This window comes from Taurulus bubalis (genome assembly GCF_910589615.1).
Source record: "Taurulus bubalis genome assembly, chromosome: 10".
NCBI lineage: Eukaryota > Metazoa > Chordata > Actinopteri > Perciformes > Cottidae > Taurulus > Taurulus bubalis.
In genome coordinates, this window is record NC_136598.1 from 15680649 (window position 1) to 15703969 (window position 23321).

Here is a 23321-nt window from a genome sequence, read left to right on the forward strand (position 1 = left end):
TTCAGCCAAAAAAGATGCTCTAAGCTGGTGACAAGCGCATTGCTATTTACTGCCACAGACTCTGTTTTGAGGGCTCTAATTGTAAACCTGAAAAATACCCCAAATCTCTTCATTATGAAAATAATGTCTCTCTCACGCCTCTTTCTGTTTCTGTCTCTGGTTCAGGTTGTTCTTGACTTGTTTAGTTACAGGGTTGTGTTAGTGTGACTGTTGGCATTCAATGTGCAACAAGCTGCACAAACAGAACAGCTTTGTCTTCTCTGAGGGAAAGTGGATGATGACATTTAATGAGAGGTTTACCACACTGGGTCAAAGTGGGCTGTTTGTTTTGTAAAAAGGTCATTCAGATTAAATGTAATCTCCGGTGTGTTAGTTTTTAATCATTTCAAAGCTGTTTTATGAGTCCTCCTTACATTCTTAGCATTCTTCATGTTTCAGGGAATAATAGTCATCTCAGTGTTTTCCCAAACACTGAGAGCAACATCTCGTCAACAACATGTGATGCTATAAAACTGCAATAATGAGCACTTGATGTTCCCCTTATGATTGCATGGACGGATTTAGAGCCAGAACCCTCACTAGGATTCCCATTTTCTTTTTTTAATAACTTTCTTCCTCCTTTCCAATCTATCCTTCCCTTCACTTCCTCTCCGGCTCCAGCGGTCACTGTTACTACCAGACCATTGTCACGCCGGTGTCCCCGCCGTGCTCACGGATCCCTCACACGGTCACACTTGTGTCCATCCCAGCATCCGCCGAGGGGAACAACGGACGCAGAGGACGAGGTTTCTCTGTGGCCTTCGACCAGCCGCTCAGCCCGACCAACGGCTACAGCCCTGAACATGGGCACACTGTCAGAGTCTCCCAGTGAGTCCATCTGTCCATGTTTGTGTGGGTGTTTTGTGGATTGTCGTTGTGTGAAGAGAGGAGACACTAACTCCAGGAGAAGAGGTCAGTGTGGCGGAGGACCAAGGATGAGGAAGGGTAGACTGTGTGATAGATGAGATTCATTTAAAATATATAATAGAGTGGAAGGAAAAGGAAATGAGCAGAAATCTAAGCCATTGTTATTCTAATGAGCTGAGACGTTATCAGATTACAGGTCTGTGTCCAAAGTAACATGTTTCAATGTGTGCAGAAAGGCGTTGGAAGAGATATTTTATTCTGCTATTCTTCTTTATTCAGGGTGGAACCAGACTGCATCAGTCCAGATGTGAAAAACTCCATTCATGTTGGAGATAGGATCCTTGAAATCAACGGGACGCCCATTAAGAATGTCCCTCTGGATGAGGTATTGCCCACACTGAAAGATTTGACTTTATTGTATCACAAGCATAAGAATCTTCATCTCATTCTTTCTTCATTGCAGCACTGTTCAGCATTTCACCAAATTTCATCCATTGGAGAATTTCTCCAGCTATAATAATGAACTCTGCCGTTGTAAATGTGGACTGACCACCCTCCTCTGACCTCTTGCTCTCCAGATCGACCTGCTCATCCAGGAGACGAGCCGGCTGCTGCAGCTCACTATCGAACACGACCCTCACAGTCAGGAGGGAAGCTCATCAGAGGCTGAAGAGCAAGTGGACGGCCCTCTGTCAACCCCACTGTCAGGGGGCCCCAACCCCATCCTGCCCATCACACAGCCCCCAAACCCCGACATCAACAACCTGAAATCCCGTATCATCACGTAAGGAACAGATTTTGTGCTGCTTATTGCAGACTGAGATATTTTTGCTATTTGCTCTACCTCCTGAGACAAAGCCGCTCTTACATCTAAATGTGTAGATTCAATATTTAATTGCCAAAAATGAATTCCTTTCGGTTCATCTCTAATTTGGTTTAGCACATGATAGAAACATTGTAATTGTACCTGTCCTTGATAAGGATACACTTAGATGAAAACTGTTATTCCCAATGAGATCATAGCAGCAGCAAACAGTAATCAGATGCTCTGCCTCTCCCCTCTTCCCTACCCCTATTATTCCTCTCCTTCTCTTCTCTCTCTTCCTGTTGGTCTTCCCGTCTCCGCTCTCACCCTCCAGGAGGAGCTACAGCATTGATAAGTCGCCAGGCTCCAGCAACGCGGCGTCTCCCATCTCCCAGAGGAAGGACATCAATCGATCGGAGTCGCTCCGCGTCGTGTCCAATCAGACGCATCGCATCTTCCGCCCATCTGACCTCATCCATGGAGAGGTGCTGGGGATAGGCTGCTTTGGACAGGCCATCAAGGTAGATTTGGGCACAGAGACACATCTCGCTGTCTGTAAAGTGCTTCTGCAGCGTTTTAGAGAACACATGTAGTCAAACTCACAATGTCCAGAAGGTGGCAGCATTGAGACGAAGTGGAGAGAGGCAAGAGGCTAAAATGTTTGTGGTTATAACAAATCCTGAACTTTTGTTTTATTTACCATGCTTACATGCAGAAGGTGGAATGAAACTCACACACTTAACGGTTATTATTGCCTCAGTCTCCCAGCTTGTTGCTCAGCTTGATTTTTTTGCATCATTGCATCTTGTAGGTGACCCACAAGGAAACCGGGGAGGTGATGGTGATGAAGGAGTTGATTCGCTTTGATGACGAGACACAGAGAACGTTCCTGAAAGAGGTGAGTGGAGATGAACGATCCCAGAACAGAACGTAACAGGAATATGAAATCCTAAAGTCAGATCATCAGATCATAAAATAACCAGTATGTTCATCAATCATCTCCTCGAATACAAACATAATTTTAGTCTGTAAAATGAGGGCAGGCTGTGCCGTTAAATTATAAGATTAAGTTTTAATTTCTAGACCAGCTGGAAATATCTGTGCTGAGGAGGTAGAAGAAAAGAAAACTTTTTTAGGACATGACCAGAAGCTGAAAATTGTAGTTAAAAATAGCACCTCTGTGTGAATGTAGGACATAACTGAATACAAAAGGAAGGGTTCTCTCACCTAAAGTAAAATACAGGAAATTAACTCTGAAATAAGACGAAAGGGAGTGTTAACACAGTCCTTTCTCCCAAATATGGTGGAAGAGCAGAACTCATTTCACTGTCACACCAAGCTTCGTTTATCTCCTGTCCTTCCATCAATCTGCAAAAATAACAGAACATGTCTCATACGCTGAAGTTTAGGCTTCTGTCGGACTTCTTGAGTTATTTTTACCTTTGAAGTGATCTGAATTGCTTCTGATGTTCCTGGTTTATGTTCAGTGTTGTAGACTCACTCACTCATCCAGTTAACAACCTTCTAATTGTGATGTTTGAAGTTCAGGAAAATTGTTCCCGTATGTGTGGAGATCTATTTTTAGGTCACGATAACACAGAGTCTTTGCTTTCTAATTGGTGGAGATGACGACAGAGTAGAAAGAGTGGCTATAAAACAAACCCCGACCACAATGAAGCATGATTATTACTCCCGCTGGCTGTTTGTTTGCAGGTGGCCTAAGACTTACACAACTCGGTGTCTTGTGATCTGGTTTGAGAAAAGGAATGCACCAAACATATCAGACAAAGGCATCATGAGACTTAAAGGATAATATTTCAGGTTTATGTGTGTGCAATAGAGACTTAACTCCTCGTTCACTTCCCTACCCTCAGGGAGGGAAATGTTTTACGAGGTGTCATACTGTAGTAGTGCTGGGAACACTGCTTGTAACCTCTTGCACCACACTTGTTGGGTAGCTTTTTCTTTGCTCGGCGCTCTGTGTTTATTTAGCAGTTCAAAATAAATAGATCATAAACCTGTAAGCATGTGTTGGGGTTCAGGGAGAATTTAAAAAATAAATAAACTAAAGCTGAGATTTAGATGTCAGTTTGAGAAGGAGATGACGCTATATGTCCACCTGATTAAATTCAGTCTGCACATTTCATAGACTGCAACCTTTTGACAAACAATCTTGAACTAGAACTAATCTCTGAATTAGATTCCCTAAAATGAATTGGAGCTTTAGAGGTGCTGGTAATGTGGATTTAGTCACTTTCGGGGAGAACCAGGTCTTCTGTTTCCCCTTGTTTTCAGTCTTTATGCTACAAGCTAACAGACTGCTGCAGCTACATATGTATGTGTATGAGTGGTATCGATCTTCTTATCCAATGGCAAGATAATGAGTATTGGTGTTTTCCAAAATGGCAAACTATTCCTTTTAATTTTCCTCGAACCTAATATTTTTTTGCAGTTTCAACTTGTCCAAAGTCAGACTGTCAAAATGCTACAGGAGAGCAGAATTCAGTGTGTCAACATGTCTGCGTTGTTTCATCAGGTGAAGGTCATGCGTTGCCTGGATCATCCCAACGTGCTCAAGTTCATTGGAGTCCTCTACAAGGACAAGAGGCTCAACTTCATCGCAGAGTACATAAAGGGAGGCACCTTGAGAGAAATCATCAAGAAAATGGTGAGAGGGCAGTGTCTGCCTGCAGATATTTGAGATTGTCTCCTTCCTGCTCAGTATTCTCAGAGCTCAGAGCTATTAGTAATTGAAGAAATGGTCTGGTTTTGCACTGCCTCAGATGGAAATTTTGTGTTTTTCAGGTGTAAAGTTTTGGTTAGATTCATCAGCAACTGCCACTGAAGGCAATGACATTTGATTATGATTTTTGCTTACAGGACAGCAACTATCCCTGGAACCAGCGGGTCAGTTTTGCCAAGGACATAGCTGCTGGGATGGTGAGTTCAATGACGGAAAATTGCATGAAATTGTAATGGTTGCAGGAGGAAACAGTGAAAATCCTTAAAATGCAGCAGTGAAGGAAAGTGCATTCCTTTCTTTTGTCTTCACGGCTGTCTCCCTCTAATGGTCATGTTAGTGAGTTGCACACTTAACATTAAGATAATAACGTGCACAATCTTTTCCATCCCTCACTATTGCATTTAAAGCATACATTCCTGCAGGGTTAGAGCACCAGTTCTTAATGCTTGCCCTCGATATGACTAGATGAGTAACGTTGTGCATGACTGGATTATTGTATTTACACACCAGTTACTTGAGATGAAATGAGGCAGGATTGTTCCTCTTGGTATGGTTTTTAGATTAAAGCACAACTGGAATCTTCTATTTTTATGTTTATTGTTTCTATTCTTCCTTCCTTTCTGTCTTCTCCTGTCTGTCTATATGTCATTCAGACATATCTGCATTCCATGAACATAATCCACCGGGACCTGAACTCACACAACTGTCTAGTCCGAGAGGTAAGGACTTAACTTACTTACGTGTGTGTGTGTGTGTGTGTGTGTGTGTGTGTGTGTGTGTGTGCATACCTCATGCATGTACACTATGTTTTCTTTGCGGATTTAACACCGGTGCACCTGTCATTTACTGTGGCACCTTAAAAATCGGTGAGCTTTGTTAGCAGTACTTTGCAGTGGAAACTTCGAGCTTGCCCTATACTCAAACAAAGTCAGTATATCTGAAGTGTTTGGAAAATCCACCCTAAGAGAAATTAGAAGCTTTAAGTTGAATTGTAACTTTCTAAAGTTGTATCACTCCCTCTTGCAGTATTAGGCAGTATGTATGCTTGGAGCATAGCGATAAATTAAATTTTTTCTTTGTGTAAGGACAACACAGTGGTGGTAGCAGACTTCGGGCTGGCTCGGCTCATGGTGGACGACAAGCACGAGGAGAAGTTGTCACAGGGTAAACTGCCCGGCCTCAAGAAGCACGACCGCAGAAAGAGGTACACCGTGGTGGGAAACCCCTACTGGATGGCTCCTGAGATGATCCACGGTATGATCGACAGGGACACTTTTGTCTTTTTAAGTTCATTCACACATTCCTGAGATGAAGAAAACTACAGTTGATGACTATGTGGCTTTCCTCCTGAAAGTTAACAACAGCCTAATTCTGTCATTTTCCCTTTTCAGGGAAGAGCTACGATGAGAGAGTAGACATCTTTTCTTTTGGTATCATGCTCTGCGAGGTGAGTGACCTTCCACTCTCAGTACTAATAAAAAAGCAACTAGGTTTTTCAGAGGGGTTTGATTTTTTGCTTTTCCCCGAAAGCTTAAGCTTGTTACTTTAAAATGAAATCTTGCTTCAGCGTTCTGAACTTTGTATTTTGACAGGTTTTGTGCAAAATATGTAAAATGCAGCCATCTGTGAAAAATGTCAAGTCCTCCCAATATTTATGAAAAATCTATTTAAATTTACAAGGGAAAAGCCGTGATATTTGCTTTCCATCCACATAATTTGGGCTCAACCGTTTAGTTCAGTCTCTCTAAGGCCCCAGAATATGACTTCCCCAGATGGACACCATTAGCCAGAGAATATTTTAGGGATTAGAGGGAGCAGAAAAGCAAAGTTGTCTTCATGTGGCTTCTGACAGGCAGACAAACACTAGTTGCGGTTTGCTGGGAGCGATCAGTTTCAGTTTGGAGGGTTTACTGTTTTCAGCAGATCGGCAAAGAAGAATCCATGTTAAACTCCTCTTTCTCGCTGTTTTTCTATTTCGTTTTTTTTGCCCTCTCCAGATAATTGGCAGGGTGAACGCAGACCCAGACTACCTCCCCAGAGCGATGGACTTCGGACTGAACGTGTCTGGTTTCCTGGAGCACTTCTGTCCTCCTAATTGTCCCCCTGCCTTCTTCCCCATGGCTGCTGTGTGCTGTGACCTGGATGCAGACAAACGGTCAGATATCTACAATGGATCCACATTTAATTTGTACCTGACCCAACATAAACATTTTCTTTACTCTCACTCAGTTTCAGGGTATTATTTATCTTTTGGCTGAACCTCAAGTATATACAATGGCAATGTTTCTTTACCAAACATAATATGTTAATGTGAAAAGAACTGCGTTACTGATCTTTTTAATAAGGAACAAGAACCAGCTAGTTCTAGCTAGAAATCTGCTCCAGAGGAGTTTTATTGTGTTGTGAATGTAAATACATAAAATCATATTCTAAACTGAGATCCCTATCTGCTTTCTTAATCTTCAGGCCAGCTTTCTCCAGACTTGAGGAGTGGCTGGAGAACCTGCAGATGCACTTGGACATTAGTCTACCGCTGGTGTCTGAAGTGGACCAGCTGCACAAGGCCTTCTGGAAGAACCACAGCATCCCGCGCCCTGAAAACGGCCTGCACACCCACCCCGAACAGCCGGAGTAAGGCTTAACGCGACTGGAGGAGTGGGAAGTTGGAGTAACCCCCACATGGGCGGCGCTCATCTGCCTCACGGCGGAGCAAAGGCTGGAGGAGTCGTGTCTACACTCCTCCGCGTTTGAAGCTGCGGGCGTAGGCTTGCTCAGGCCTAACGAGACTCAGGGGGGAAAACGTGGATCTGAAAAGCCACTTGTCCGAGACGCACACACACATTCAAAGTTAAATCAAGAGACATTAACTACAAAAGCTTGATTCTGCTGCACCCGAAGCTAACGTGGAACATGTCATATGCAATCAGACCCAACTTTCAAATCATGACTCCACTCTTGAATCATGTAGATTTAACATTAGCGGTGATACTAAAATGCTTAGTGTCATGTGTAAATTCATATGGACAACGTAGTCAAAGTAGACAAGCCTTCAGCCTCCTCACTTTGGGCCGCTGCATTGTGCAGTACTGTACATGTTTGCAGGTTTTTCTGTGTGAGTTTGGTTTGATTTTGCTTTAGGTTTTGTTTAGGTTATCAAAACTTAGGAAAAATGCAAATGAGAGGGGCCCACCTGTCACTTAAGACTCTAAAGGTCGAAAACGGCTTGCTGACCACTTATACAAGTCAAAGAAAACATTTCAAGCTTTAAATAATCCACACAGGAATGCATGAGTGTAGATAATGCTATCAGGTCATACCCTGGTTCATCGTGTCCTTCTGACCTCATTTGGTCATGAACTACGACACCTACATGCGTCTGTGGCCTCTCTCCCTCATTTATTGTGTCGCACTGACTTTACATTGAGATCTTTTGCTTAAATTCAGTACGTTGTCTCTCAAATTAAAGAGCTGTCAGCGCATCTCATTCATGTTGACGTGGCATCTTATACATTCAAACACATACCAGTGTACATTGTAAATGTTTTAAATATTGTAAATGTACAGACATATTTTATATACGTATGCTACATTGCCATATTTTTATTGGCCGACCAGTTAAAATTATGGAGAGTAAAACTTGGACCGCAGTCAATAGGGCACAGCTGAAAGCTTTATTGTTTTTTTTTTCTACATTGTTGCTACTGTGGCAGGTTAGGGGCTTTTAGCATTTACATTAAGAGGAATCTTATCACCACAAAATATCCCCGACCCTCAGTTTAAGCTCAGTAAATGTTAGTCTGTCATCCAAAAGGTGTTTCTCAACATTTGATCTGCCATCTTTTCATTCGCTGGAGTAAATTTAATTGCAATGCTGGATTATTAAATCAAATCAAACTTGCTGATGTAAATCTGCATATTATCAATAACTCTAATAAGATGTGATTTTAGAATTTTAAGAGCAATCAAATGTTCCTCACTTACTGACTCGTCTCATGTACTGTAAAGTAGTTCAGGTGTGATGAGGTACTGCCTCACCATGTCAGCTGTCTGTTCACATATTTGTCTCTCCTCCTGTGGATGACCCACTGTGTGTTTACATGTATATGTCAGCTGTAAATATCACTGTATATATGTGTCTGTCCGTGCATCTGTCTGCGTGCATTGCATAAATATACGCACTCCTCAGAAATCATTTCTCCCACTGTCAGATATCTCTCTTGCACCTTCTAACAATAATGATCATTTTTTCTTCTCAAACTGCATGATGTACTCGGTCTGCCCAACTTCTAAACCAAGCTACTTTTTGCCTCTCAATGATGTGATTTTAAATAAGAAAACAAAGTGAAAGAGAAAACAAGCTAACAAAGAAAGTCAACCTAAAAAGGAAAGAGAAAAAACGCATCATCTGTTTTTTTATATATATATAACCACTGAAATCTTTTTGTATATATTTGAGTACTTTAATTTGCACTATATTACCAAATGGCTGGTTGAAGCCATGTTTGTTAATTTCCTCTCTTGGGCTACTTGTGATAAGGAAATAAATGATGTCGGTTCAGGTAGATATATGAATGCAAGACACTGATAGAGCCTTTCAACTGTAAAAATGGGATCTGGGATATGCATCCTCTTGATAGCGAACGGTTTCCGATTATTTACATGCATTTTTTGTGCATGGTTCAACATTAAAGTCATATATGACTGGAAAGCATGACTACATTTTACTTTTCCAGCTTTGGCACCAAAATGTCTTTGCTACCAAGAGGAAGTGTTGTCCCAGCTCTGCCTGCTGCCTACAGACTGGTCCTTTGCGAATGATGTTCTGTGTTCTTTCTGACTGCTTGGTTGTGTGTGATGCCCACAGAGGCTGCAACCACTGGTCTTTCTGATATTATAGCACTTAAACTGGCCTGTCTCACCTCTCACCTCCTCGTCACACTCCTTTGGCTCAGGGTCGTACTTTTCTGGATTTTTCTTATTCAGTTAACTCAGCAGCCCAATAGGAGAGCAGGATTCAACACTTAACAGTGAGACTCACAGAGCATGTAACCTTTTGTCCATGTAAACGCAAAATATGCTTCTGTAAAACAAGCCCCTGCTGGTTGATGTGTTGGTCCGTGGGCATGCACTGTACACGAGATGCTTTGCCATGCTTCTGTTCTGTCAAGCATGTGAGGTGTGTCTGTGGGGACGTGTTGAGGATCAATGAGAATGTTGCCGCAGCACTTCTTTGCAAAGGATCGTTACCTCTGAACAATGCTGTGCCTTTGATGTAAGCTAGCCTCGCCAACGATTCGAAAACGTGAACTGATTTCCTTTTTTATGTATCATAAGTGCAAGCCTGATTTAAGTGGATTGAATATCATTGTTGATACAATGTTGTATGAGATCTCATCTTGTTCTGTATCCTATTTATGTTTTCCAGATCTCCATGCTTTTGTTTTTTGTTCTTATTTAATTTTTTTTACACAAGCTGTGAAAACAATTCTGCACTTTAATCCTGAACGTGAACATTTAGACTCTGAGGGGGCGACTGTTTTTTCCCTTTTTGTCACAGATACAAATAAAACGGTTGCTTCTAAAACAAACCAAAGACTCAAAGTATTTGTACAATAATGATGATGTCTCTCTCAGTCATTGTTAGTCTATTCATATTTACTCCTTCAACTGCCTCTGCATTTGTAATACTGAAGCACACACAGAGAACAAAGTGTTAGAGCGCCAATAATATGTGTAAAATCTGCTGAGGTCACACTAGAAGAGATCTGCATGTTTGGCAGCCATTTACTGTTGGCATTTGCTTGGAAAATAAAAGGTGAATTACTTAGAAATGTGTTAACAAATTGACCACCAGGTGTCACTATTTATTTCAGCTGTTCATTTCTATGGTGAAATTATATAGTATAAAATAAAAGTAGAATATGCAGTTTACCTGGACAGTATACATATTTCTTAGTGTTACTCATTCTACAACTACAATTAGTGAAGTACATATGTATTATCAGCTAAATTAATATAACGTATCCAATAAAAAGTAATGTTGGAAAGAACTACAAGCTGCCAAAACAATTTAGCGGAATGAAAAATGGAATTTGATAAATTATGAAGAAGGTACTCAAGTAAAGCACAGGTACCTCAAGACTGAAGAAAAATCTTGTACTTTACCAGCATATTCCACCACTGACTGACTTTATACTACTAAAGTTACTAATAAATATATTAATGTATGGAGATAACATCGGCTAATCTACCACATGCATACATATAGTTGTTTTAGCTGTAGCCCTTCATGATAAATCATAATAATACTCCAACAATGTAAACATTGCGTTATAGTGTTAACATTTACACTTGTTTTGTGCACCTGTGCCTCTAATGCTAACAATTATTTGTTAATTTTCATGAGAAATGGTGCATCTTTTTTACTTGCAGGTGCAAGTGAACCTTCTCGCGTCGCATCCACGTGCGATTGTTTTCATTCCGACGCTGCTGCAGCGGCTCGTGACGTCACCGGCCTGGCTGGCTCGTCTGTCTCCAACGGCTGGTTGCGCGCGCGCGCGCGAGTCTGAGTGTGTGTGAGTGCACGCGCGCGCACACACAAGGGGGATGGCCATACACAACACACGGGCTGTCATTTCACCGCAGTTGTGTTCGGATTGAGAGAGGAAATTAAGGAAATACCAAAGAAGAAGAAGAAGAAGAAGAAGGGGGAACAAAATTTAAAAAAACGAAGAAGAAGAAGAATAAGGTGAACCGTTCACAAACTTTCAAAGATGGAACATTCGTCCAGCAACAACCGGTTTCGGTCCACAATCTTCAACCACGGTGAGTAACGTTGTCCTCGCATCTGACGCTGCAGCTGGGATGTTGTGTTACTCGGGTGATGCTATTTCAGTGTCGACCCAAAATGAAGTATACACCTTCCCTTTAAATCGTGTTTTTTGTATTATTTATTAAGGACACACGGAGCTGTAACGTTAGCATGCGCCGTTAAAACTCGTCCCAGTCCTGACGAGCCTCCAAGTCAAACTGTACCCAGGTCCGTACGACGATGAGAGTACAGATTGTTTACGTGTGCAGATAAATGACACTCTCACTGGACCAGAGGGTACACTTCGTTCTGCTCAACGAAAATCCCTGAAAAGCCTTAAAAAGCCTTGCAGTCTGAGCTGCACACTGTAATTCTACAGTTATGCAAGAGTGGTACCAGGACTCGCCACAATACACTATTTCTGGAAATGAAGATATGAGTTAGTGTCCGCTGGGTAACTCAGGGCTGCATGGAAGACTCGCCCCATCACCACACTGTTTTCTTTATTTACCATTCAGCATAACAAGCAGCTCTGTGTCAGGATCTTTACACTTGAACCTACATGAGACATGTGCACTGCCTCACTGCCATACTAGTATAGCCTGACTTCTACTGCATTTTGAAGAAGTCGATATAGGCAGTGTAATAGTTTAAAGTGTCGATATCGACTTCTTCAAAATTGTTCTGACGATATGTTGTGCCAGAAATAATTGCAACAAACATTATTATCCTTTTAGGACCATTTGATGTAATATAATAGCATAATAATTCAAGTAAACCCTCTCAAATAGAAAGGAACTTCAAGGAATAATCAGAATATATATATATATATATATATATATATATATATATATATATATATATATATATATATATATATATAAAGAAAATTGTCCACCAGAAAGCCCTGACAAGTTATTTTTCACCTGCAAAATTATATATATATATATATATATATATATATATATATATATATATATATATATATATATATATATATATATATATATATTCTGATTATTCCTTGAAGTTCCTTTCTATTTGAGAGGGTTTACTTGAATTATTATGCTATTATATTACATCAAATGGTCCTAAAAGGATAATAATGTTTGTTGCAATTATTTCTGGCACAACATATCGTCAGAACAATTTTGAAGAAGTCGATATCGACACTTTAAACTATTACACTGCCTATATCGACTTCTTCAAAATGCAGTAGAAGTCAGGCTATACTAGTATGGCAGTGAGGCAGTGCACATGTCTCATGTAGGTTCAAGTGTAAAGATCCTGACACAGAGCTGCTTGTTATGTTATAACAACATGTTATTCATGTTTTAGTGGAGCCACTTCAGATTTTACATATTGGTGATGAGTCTGACTTTCATATGCTACTAACACCTGTTCCGGCTCACTGGAAAATGTATCAACATGTCTTTAGTCATATTTATTTACAGAACTGTTCACCACACATCAGTCAGGGAATAGAAACCTTGCACGCAAGTCATGAGATGTAGAGAGAGGTGTAGGTGGAACTAGAATTTTCCGCTTTTTTTTTTTTTTTTACCCATAACCCATTTAACAAATAAAGCAGCATGTTCCTTTTTTACACAAGACAACAACAGCAAACCCTGACATCAATTCAGACTTACTTAAAAACAAAGTCTGTGAAAGGCACCATTATAAAAGTGAATGGGAGGCACAGTCAGCAGTAGCTAACATTCCGCAGGGAAATCCTTGGTGGAGGATCTCAGCACGTAGGTCAGGAGATGAACCACAATAAAAATGAACAAGTCAAGCCATTATAGCACAACACCGGAATTTAACTTTGATCTGCATCTCTTTAATAAGATGCATTCAGCGCTAAAGTTTTTGGAGAGCTGCGGTTGTGGATGATTCATTTATCTGTTCATTTGTTTACTCTGCCAACAGTGTGCAGGAGTCTTATTTGCATGTCGTCCTGCCACAGACATTTTATTCAAAGAGCCCGTTAAATGACACAAACTGATGCCAATTCTGTTTTAAAGAACAGCAGCAATATGCAGCTCATACATTATACATTGTCCATATGCAGCAACCACTGAAGCACCGTCTGTCAGCTGTTTTGTTTCTGCTGTTCCTAAGGTGGTCGTAAATGGTGGCCAAGGTTATGATGATATTTCAGTCCCCTGACCTGTCTCTTAGTATAGTCAGCATAGATGATGGTCCCGAGTTTATAGAAGTGAATCATTATTTGTAATACTGCCAGTACGTTTTCCTGGAAAGACAGCTCTGGAGTAAAGAAATTAGTTGTGCCTCTTTAGAACTGAAAGAATCAGTGAATGGCAAACATAATTAATCATTTGGACTAATAAAATCTGCTCCTGACAAATTACTGGAGAGGTCAATTAATCGCAAAGAGCCAGACTTTGAGTTAACTGCCCGTTTGTTTCCTGAAGCAAAGCACATGACTTTCACCAGCAGGGTGCGGAAATAGTAGTTTTCCAAATATATTTTCCTGTAATAATTACTGTCCTGTATGATTGCAACCCATTCCACGAGAAGTGACTCATCTCCCACTTTAAAAATGGAAACATACCAAGACCCCCTGCACTCATTTATTTTAGGATTACAAGCACGCTCAGCCTTTGAAAACTAAATATAATGCCGTCTTTTAAGCGCACATACTTCGATACCTTTGCAACATCATCACGTCAGCTTTATCACAGATATATATATTATAGATAGATATATATATATATATATATATATATATATATATATATATATATATATATATATATATATATATATATTATAGATCTACAGATGTGCAGAAGTAGATTTTGTTGGTAGGCTGTCAATCAACTAGTTACTCTGAAGAACAACATATATTTAAGTAAGTCTGCATCACTAGTTAGTGTAGAAATAAGTTTATTGGCTGTCTTACTATTGATAAAGCATAGATGGGTTTATTTTACACTGATAAAGCCGAGGACAAATATAAATATTTTACCGGCCCATGACTTGTTTTATGTAAAAGTCTTAGCGATTTGGAGGGTTTTCTCTTTCCTGAAAAAAAATGTATGCCATGCCAAAATAAAAAAGGTCCGATGCCATCCAAACGTTACCTCAGTGTAAGTTGTTGTTTTCAGACGATATATTTTCAACATGTTTACAATATTGTGTGTCTGCTCTTTTCTATGTATGGCCTCCATTGGATGTGGTTTTTGAAATGATTTCTCCTGTGGATCAATCATCCTCCTCTAACCAGACGATGAGGTAAGAAACCCAAGTTTTCCTCAAATCTGCTGCTGAAGACAAAGTAGGTCACTGGTGAAAGGAGATTTGGCCTCGGTTATCTCACCCAGATGAGGTCATTGTGGTTTGTTGATGTCAGCCTATTTTAACCCTAATAGACACTGCTATTCAGGCGGGTTTCTTGGCAGTTTGTGTCCATTCAAAAGGAGTTTATGTTGTAAAGTTTTAAATACAAGATTTTAGAAATTCAAACTATGCTGAAGTCGCAGATCTTCTGTGTGTTCAACTGAGCATGTGATGTTTGCTGTGAATCTTCTGAACTTGTGTGACTTGTCTTTGCTTATGTGCTTCGGGGTTTTACTTGACACCAACGGGCAATAGCTGAATGAGAATAGGCATGTTCTCAAAGCCCAGATTTTCTTGTTCCCTATCTCGTCAAGTGATGACTGAGAATCTGCATTGTGTTAGCTTTGTTTGTGTACCTGCAGAGTTTCACTCTTTACATTTTTTTGTGTTGATAGTTGCCAACAGCTTGACTATCCTTCAGCAGTCAGCAGCTCTCCTGAAGCATATCATAGTGTCGAGTGTCCTGTTGTCACCTTTCCAGTAGCCAGCGGCCTGCCACCTCGGTGTCAAAACTGCCCCTCTCTCTCTTCTCCACTCCCCTTCTATATGTCACTGTCTACATCCAAAAACCCTGCAGCTGTGTTTGGCCCGGCTGAGTGGGGATGAAAGGGGGGTGTTTGTTTTCAAGCCCAAACTGTTCACAGACTGGTGGAGAGGAGTGGATCCGTATGGGTGTGACAAACCCGGTTCCTTCCTCAGCAACATTCCTAGCCTATGTGACAAAGTTGCAGTTTGTGCCAACGGAGAGAACACCTTGTGGGGCAACTTTCAACATCTGCCCGAGCCCCAGAGGCCGCTGCGGCTGCTGCTGGCTGGGTGACATGTGGCATTAACTGGTTAATCTCAGATAGTTTGGCTTCCCTCTCTCAGGGTATGTGATTAAACTAGCAGATGTGCAAGTATCCATACATTTAGTTCCTGTTCTTCAAAACCACACCCATTGTGTGTCCTCATTAAGCATATGTATTGCTCCTCCGAAAGCCATCATTCAGCCCAGGTGACATAACTTAAGTGCCCTTCCCTTGTGCCCACACCCCAGCTCTGTAAACCCTGCAGCAGTCTGGAGTGGAGCAAGAGGGTGGCTGTGGCTTCCTTTTGTTCGCCTAAAAATGCCACATAACCTCACAAACATGAACACACACAGAATGACGTAAGTGTCCATGGGCAGTGCCAACAATTGTGGACAGAGAAGCCAAGAAGGTCTCTCTCTCTCTCTCTCTCACCATGGTGCATTCCTCTGTGGCTTTTACTCAACTAGCCATTAGCTTCTTGTGCCTTCAATTGCAGCTTGCCACTGCAGCCAAAGTGTACTCTGTCTATACTTGGACTTTATTAGCCCATTAGCTTGCTAGCTACTGCAGTGGATGCCGGTTTTCCCCTTTCCTCTGTTTCCCTTGTAGCTATGTCTGTTTTTCTCATTAGCTGTTGCTGCTCGTGTGTGTGTGTGTGTGTGTGTGTGTGTGTGTGTGTGTGTGTGTGTGTGTGTGTGTGTGTGTGTGTGTGTGTGTGTGTGTGTGTGTGTGTGTTTGTGTGTGTGTGCGCACCTTCATTGCATTCATTTGCAAACTGGAAGAGCAGAATCTGGAAATATGCAGCACCACACCCGTCTTTGCACTGATTGACATTTAATTGTTGAAGAGACGCATACAGTACATTTTATTGTGAACAAAAACATTGCACGTCAATAAGCCATGGGAATGTTGAATGATGGGTTTGAGACATGATGTTATGATTGTGACTTGATGTACGTTCACTTCATGGTTTCCATGCATTATGTGTTCGATGAGGACACAATCTTATTACAGCCTCTCTCTCTTCCTTCACATATATCTCTTTGTTTATCATGCCAACCACCGTACTGTATCATGTTAACATTATACTCCTGTGCAGTAATCCCATCATCCATGACATTATTTCAGTGGATCCACACATCAACAATAGCACCATTCTACTCTGTGAGCCCTTCAGTGAGGGAGGGTGGGGTATCGCTCATGAGTGGAAACCTAACCCATCGTTTTGTATAACTCTCCACTGGGTAAAGTGTGGGGGCTTTACTCTCTGAGCATGTAGTGACATTCACTGTGTGATGGCACAGTGGTGACGGCTGTAGCGGAGGGGTTTTGGCCTGTGGGCGTGGCTATGACAGGCGGCCCTCTGGGCTTTTACAGTTTGATGCGAGGGCAAACAATCGGGTTAGGGAGCAGGCACGCAACACTTCACTGAATACGAGGCCACCGTAAGACAACAATAAAGAGACGATGAAACATGAGCGCTTAAAGAGGGATTTGTGTGGTGTGTGTTCAGTGTTCTTTTGTTTTCAAGTTTTTCCTGAAGAAAAGAAGCTATATTGTCAGGTGATTTTACCAATCATTGTTTAGGTTAATATTGGGTTTATTGATCAAACACCATCACAAGGAAAATATTGAGTGTATATTTTATTAGGTTTTTTATTGGAGGGGGGGGCATGTCTGCAGTTACTAGTTTTTAATGTTTTGTAGCCTACTATATGAGGGTGCAACATTATTAGAAAAAAATGCCCTTTTCATGGAAGACATTTTGAGGTGTCGTACAGAGAAAAAGACCGGTATATAAATTAGTGGTGTCAGTTTCAGTGTCTGCTATTGTGCAGTGAGCGTCATTGTCACACTGTCACGACTTAATGGTTCCTGTGAATAGATCACAGCTATTGGTAATGCTAGTAGTGACACGTGTGCCTTTCATACTATTACTTGCTGGTAACTACAGCCTTAAAATGATCATACCAAATTAATGGTTAGTTACACAACCAATTGTCAATACCAAAAGACCTTTCCCAAATGCTGTTAAGAAACGCACATCTAAACATTTGTCTGCAACGGTTGTTACAGAAACGATTTGATCAAACCTGTCTGGAGTATCTCCTCAAAAACTGCTGTTACTAGACTTTGTCTCATTTTCGTAAACAGCAAACTTTAAAATGGCTTGCTGAATGGCCCTATTTGGTTCTCCTCTAACATCCTAACTTCCTTTGCTCACCGCTTCCTTCCTGGCCCTGCTGGGCCTGCTCACCAGACCCTCAAGCTAATTGGCTGGTCTCTTCATCTCTGCAGATGTCCCACGTCAGCCTGGGCTCCAGCCTCAGCACTCTGCAGAATTTTGGTCAGAGGGCGACCTTAGACATTCCTCTAAAGCCTCATAGAAGTGGCCCTTGCTAAACCCCCCACCCGCTATAAATAATCTCAGCCCAGTTCCCATGGCCACCACCGAGGTCCCGGCACTAAGCACTAAGCTAGCAAGCAATGCATAAAATGCTGAGGAAACACCAGCCTGTTCAACCATACCCAGGGATGATTAGCTGTCTGGTAGGAAGTGTTGCGGTTATCAAAGTGGTCTGACCTTCATGATTAAAGAGACTAAAGGATTCTTCCTGTATCCCGATAATTTGTGCTGGGCTCCAGCTGTTCTTTATTTGAGAGACTTGGATCGTCCATCTAAAGACTGCATGTCCTCTGCAATGGTGACAATCAGTGATGCAGCAAAGAGCTGACTGGATGGTTTGTTGTTGTCACACTTAAATTCACATCTCTAGTGTGGCTGTTTAAACAAATATTGGCATACTTATGTTTCATGTTCACATTGCACAATTATATTACTTGTAGCATCGATTGTTAACCTTGAACCGTCGTGGGACAACTCTCAAACTCCTCCTGTTGTTCAATCTGTGCTTAGTTTGGTTTATGTGTCTATATTTTATGCAGTAATCAAGCCATAATTCCATATTGGGTGCCATGTCAGGAAAATTAGCCATAATGTACTGTAGTTCAATTCAAACATTCCCATTAATATTTGCATTTTTGTTTAAGTTTCATCGTCCAATGGTTAGATCGTCTCATTTGCTCCTATTCGTAGTAAGAAGGGACTCTTCATTTCCACTGCTGCTACTGTGGAGTTTAATAAAGGGAAAGACCTCTTCAAAGTCACTATCAAGCTGTTGCTAAAACCCACAGTGTGAGGAAGCAGATATAGACTTGCTCTAAGTGTTGTTGAAAGGCATTTTAGGAATTGTAGGTAATGTCTAAACTCCGAACTTCAGTATATCTGATGGAGTTGTTTTCCTCTTACCGCGACTTCCCATATGTTGTGTGTTGCAGTGAGCTGGCACACAGCTCAGGCGGTGTTTCAGCCAGACTGATGTCCGTTAGGACGGACAGTAGTCTGGGCCGATGGCCAAGATACCTTGATCTTATCTTTGTGCTTCTGGGAGCAAAGTCGGAGAGTTTACTCTAACTGCAGGCACTGTGAAGACTGAGCTACTCATCAGGCAGATAGCAAATTAAGACATCGTTAAAATATCACTATCGGAACAGCTAATGGTCTTATGGGAAAGCATCTTACGATATGTTATCTTGAAGTAAAAGTAACTAAAAACATTATTGTGAATGATTTTTAACGAGGTGTAGGAATTCATACTTTAGGTGGATAATGTTTTGCAGGTCACATTTTGAGCTCCCAAGACCATCATGTATGTTTTTTTCTTTTTCTTTTTTTTAATGCCAACTAATTAAATTATTTCACAGCATGTTCACCCATCTACAGTAGCAGACATGGCATTCAGCCTTTTCTTTATTTTTAGTACGTAAGATTTAAATATTAGATGAGTTAGACATGGCAGCCATGAGTGCTGAAGTATGTGTGTGTGACAATTCACATTCTTGCGTGCGTGTGTGTGTGTGTGTGTGTGTGTGTGTGTGTGTGTGTGTGTGTGTGTGTGTGTGTGTGTGTGTGTGTGTGTGTGTGCTAATGCGTAAAGATGACGGTGGTGCGTGTCCAACGCTAGCCCGGTCCTCAGCTGCAGAGCCCTCCACTCCCTTAAGAAAACACTCCCAGATGCTCCCACCATGCTGCAGGACAGGGAGGGGAAATGCCAGGCAAGCCAAAAGGAAGAGCAGGAGAGATGGTGGAGATCTCTTCGAAGACAGGGGATGAATGTCGCTAGGGGACATGAATCCTCTATCTTGATTCAGTTTGTCAGTGGAAATGAGCCCCTTATCTTCAGGATCTGAGTTTTATATTTAAAAATGCATGGACTTTGTATCGTTGGAGATTATGTGGAGTAAAAGGAAAGGGGAAGATGCTGTGGTGTTGAAGGGTTTGACTCGCAGTAATGAAAATCCAGCATACCCGTATTTAGCCTACAAAACGGCAGTGAAGAAACCTACTATCATCTTCTACATAGCGTCAACACAACCAGCAGGAACACACACACTTGGGTGTAAGTAAAGCATGGAATGTGTTAGCATGCTGTGACACAATGATCGATGAAGGAGAGAGGAGGCTGGGAGTTTAAGACACTTAAGACAAAACCACAATATTTGGAGAATGTTACTGTAAGTGGGATGATTTAGGACGTAATTCAGCGAGAAGAGGTAAGAGATGGAAAGAAGAAATCAGTGAGTAATTTGATGGTGGCCTTTTGAATCTGCTGTTCCCTCATCACGGACCATACGGCCAACATAAGCTGACACCCCAACCTGCGACAGATTGAGAGGCGCTACACAAACCACCATGCAGAGTAGATCCTCGCCCAGTGTGGGTAAACAGTGTCAGACATATAATAGAGACCAGGTGCACTTTTATTGACCAGCGGCTCACTGTGTGAATTTTTGTGTGTGTGAGCAATCCACGCTGCAGCCTTTTTTTAAACCGAATGCTGAAATAACCACAGCACTGGCAGCCCACCATTCTGTAAATATTTACTACTCTTTGAGCGATTTTATTCAAATACTTTTCTGGAGTTTCATAAGTCAAAAGTGACGACTATTTTCTGATATTTTCCTCATTCTGGAAACAGATTTAGGATTTAATATCTAGTTGAGCTGCAGATGACTCTGTAGCATTGTGGGTGGTTTACCTGTGAATTTAGAATTTTGTAGAAATATATAATATCCACTGAGAATCTGCTCCTTTCACATTCTGATGTTACAAGCGCTAAAATCTCTTTCATCTTTCTTGGCACGTCAGTCTGTTTTCTTTTACAAGATCTGCAAAACTGAAATCTGACAGTTTTCGGCTTTTCTATTGAGCTACTAGTACGGTAAATGTGACCAGTATTGATGAGGATCATCATGGGTTTTGATCGTCTTGTGACAGGTTTGGGTACTTGTCTGGGTTTTGGTTGGTTTCATGTTGCTCTGTGACAATACAACCTTGATCAAGAAAAGATATGGGACTCTTGTGGTAAATTCTTTGAAATATGAAATGTCAACGATTGAATTCTACTTTTGGGATTTGGGACGGAAGTGTCTGAATGTGCTTCTGTGAGAATTGGGATCATACGAACTGGGTGAACACCACAACATGTGCATCTTATGAAGGATCAAAGAGAATACTTGTGGCTCCCGCCTCCCTCGATCCCTCAAGTCTGCTCCCCCTTTTCCCCTTCACCTCTTTCCCCTTTCATGTGCTCCCTTCTTTCTAAACATGTTTTTTTTTCTACTTTTGTCTTCCGGTGTATGAAGGCGCTCCCGGTCTAAAATAGTCCGTCTCACTTACAGGCATAACTCCCTCTGGCTTTTTAGGCTTTCACTCTTTAACCTCCACATAAACACACAAGCTCAAACCCCATCGGTGTCCAGCTTCATACCCATCTCTTTCCACTTGTCTCCACTCTCTCGCCGAGCAGCACGTTTCTGAACCAAAAGTACACAGTGAGAAGTATAATTTCTAGGAAAGAGCCTGCTTTAGATCTTCATAACTCATACAGCACAAATGTGATGTATTTCACAGTAATATCCATCAGGAATTGTCAGAATTTCCCCCAGATAGTGAAAGTCACAATGCTCAAAGATATTTGTTGGCGCTTTATCTATATACCGGTCTGTCAGTTCAAAGAGTAATATTCATGAACCTGCTGCATCTTTGCATCTGTTATTTAGATCCATTAGGGACCTATTAACACAATTAATTACAGCTTGTAAAACGTGGGGGCAGTAGAAATGCCAACTAATTAAGGCTGAGTTAAAACACTTCAATCCATTACAAGACAAACATTCAACTTTTTTTACAACGGCATCTTGAAAAGATTGATCAAGATATCAACTGATTCAAATCCAATCCCAAATATGTCTAACATCCCTGATACCTCTTTCTATATTTATATTTCTTAATTTAGGGGAACTCACAGTAAATCTATATTGATATTACTCAAGATTTAACCAAAATTGCTTGAATATAGAGTGTTCAAAAACCTCTGACTGGCAGGAAACCACATACTCATTTACTGCTGCTCTGTGTGAAGTAGTTTTAATTACATGTGTCTTTCTTATCGTGTGTGTGTGTGTGTGTGTGTGTGTGTGTGTGTGTGTGTGCGCAAAGGTTAGGAGGACACAGCGTATGGATGCCCGTTACTGACTGCTTTATGTAGCTGGCCTTGGTATTTAAGCACCATGAGGATCTAATGACTTCCTTATTTTTACTGTTGGAAAACCTCTTCCAGTCACTTTTTTAGACTCCGGGTCTTTGAAAGGGAACAAGGAAAAACATCCGGTAGTTTTAGCAGATTAACAAGTTGCCACGGGCAACTCTTTATAGGGTGATACAGTGGCAGTGTTAATTCAGACCTTTCTCTGAGTAACCTTAGTATTTGTTTCCATTGTTTGTTTTTTCAATGAAACAAAGACACAGGAAACACATTTTTTACAGCAGGTGGACCACTTTAAAAAAAATTCTACAAAAGAAACAGTTCACACTCACCTCTGAGGATATTGTTAAGTCAGGGCTGTGAAAATAGAAACGGAAGAAACACTGAAGGCCGAAGAGCCCAAAACACTTAATTTGGCTTAAATTAGCTGTTGCGTAAGAATATCTGTGTTGCTGAGGCTGACCGCTTTACTTCCAGCTAAATGAATCAAGTACATTTCCCATCAAATCTGGAGCCCTCCAAGGTCAACGTAATGTGTACCCCTAGATGTGTATCTCCAGCCACAGACAAGCTCCCAAACTCACATGCTGTTCACTATTCTGCATGTAAACAAACACCTGCTGGACAAACCCAGGTTTGTCAAATTGCAAGAAATCTAAGGTATCTAAGGTCAATGTCATACTGCGTCTTTAAGTGAGCTCATTAGTATGTAAATTAGTGCAGATTCATAAAGAAAGGCTGTTGTGTGCTCTGATCTTTGTATCATTATCACTGGCTCCTTCCTGCAGATGATAACTTTGTAAAACAATGCTCAACTGTATTTTAATGTACATTAAAATCCATGTGATAGAGGTGTTATTATCATAGCTCACCATGGTCTATAAACTGTACACATGAGCGTTGACATTGGACTCTGTCTCCTTGAGAAGTCCGGGTAAAGAACAGAAACCAAACTCACTTCTTGCTGGTAGAGAAACTACTGGGATGTAATTAAGCTTCTGATTAGATATTTGTTTGACGAGCATTTGGTATTAATTTTGGGACCCTAAAATAACCGAATGTATAAGTAAATGCTCTTCATTTAAAATAATGTATAGAGTTTGAAAGATCCCCTCAGTGGTCTCCCACCACAGCACCGACCATGGGCACATAAACGCCCTCGGTATCCTCGCTCTCCTAATCCACCTGTTAACCGCTGCCAGCTGCCCTCGCGTGCCGCCTGCTTGTTATATTTATGATTGTGAGGAATGTGACATATTTAAGAGCACCCTGAAGGAGGAGGATGTGTTTGTGG

General features: G+C 41.2%; 2 protein-coding genes across 2 annotated transcripts in view; both read left to right on the forward strand.

Annotated features, from left to right (window-relative positions):
* The window catches only part of limk1a (LIM domain kinase 1a), a gene marked incomplete at both ends in the record, with an annotated part of 40422 nt that extends 33333 nt beyond the window's left edge, over positions 1–7089 (forward strand). Inside the window, 12 exons of the mRNA XM_079225506.1 lie at positions 661–867; positions 1186–1291; positions 1485–1690; positions 2046–2232; positions 2523–2609; positions 4248–4379; positions 4592–4651; positions 5108–5173; positions 5540–5708; positions 5846–5901; positions 6452–6609; positions 6921–7089. Of these exons, the coding sequence (XP_079081632.1) occupies positions 661–867; positions 1186–1291; positions 1485–1690; positions 2046–2232; positions 2523–2609; positions 4248–4379; positions 4592–4651; positions 5108–5173; positions 5540–5708; positions 5846–5901; positions 6452–6609; positions 6921–7089 (1603 nt within the window). The remainder of the gene's footprint in view (positions 1–660; positions 868–1185; positions 1292–1484; positions 1691–2045; positions 2233–2522; positions 2610–4247; positions 4380–4591; positions 4652–5107; positions 5174–5539; positions 5709–5845; positions 5902–6451; positions 6610–6920) is intronic.
* A 3995-nt stretch (positions 7090–11084) lies between these two features.
* Positions 11085–23321, forward strand: part of LOC306742437 (septin-5-like) — a 39140-nt gene continuing 26903 nt past the window's right edge. The window contains exon 1 of the mRNA XM_079224823.1: positions 11085–11279. Within this exon, the coding sequence (XP_079080949.1) occupies positions 11228–11279 (52 nt within the window). The 5' untranslated portion in view covers positions 11085–11227. The remainder of the gene's footprint in view (positions 11280–23321) is intronic.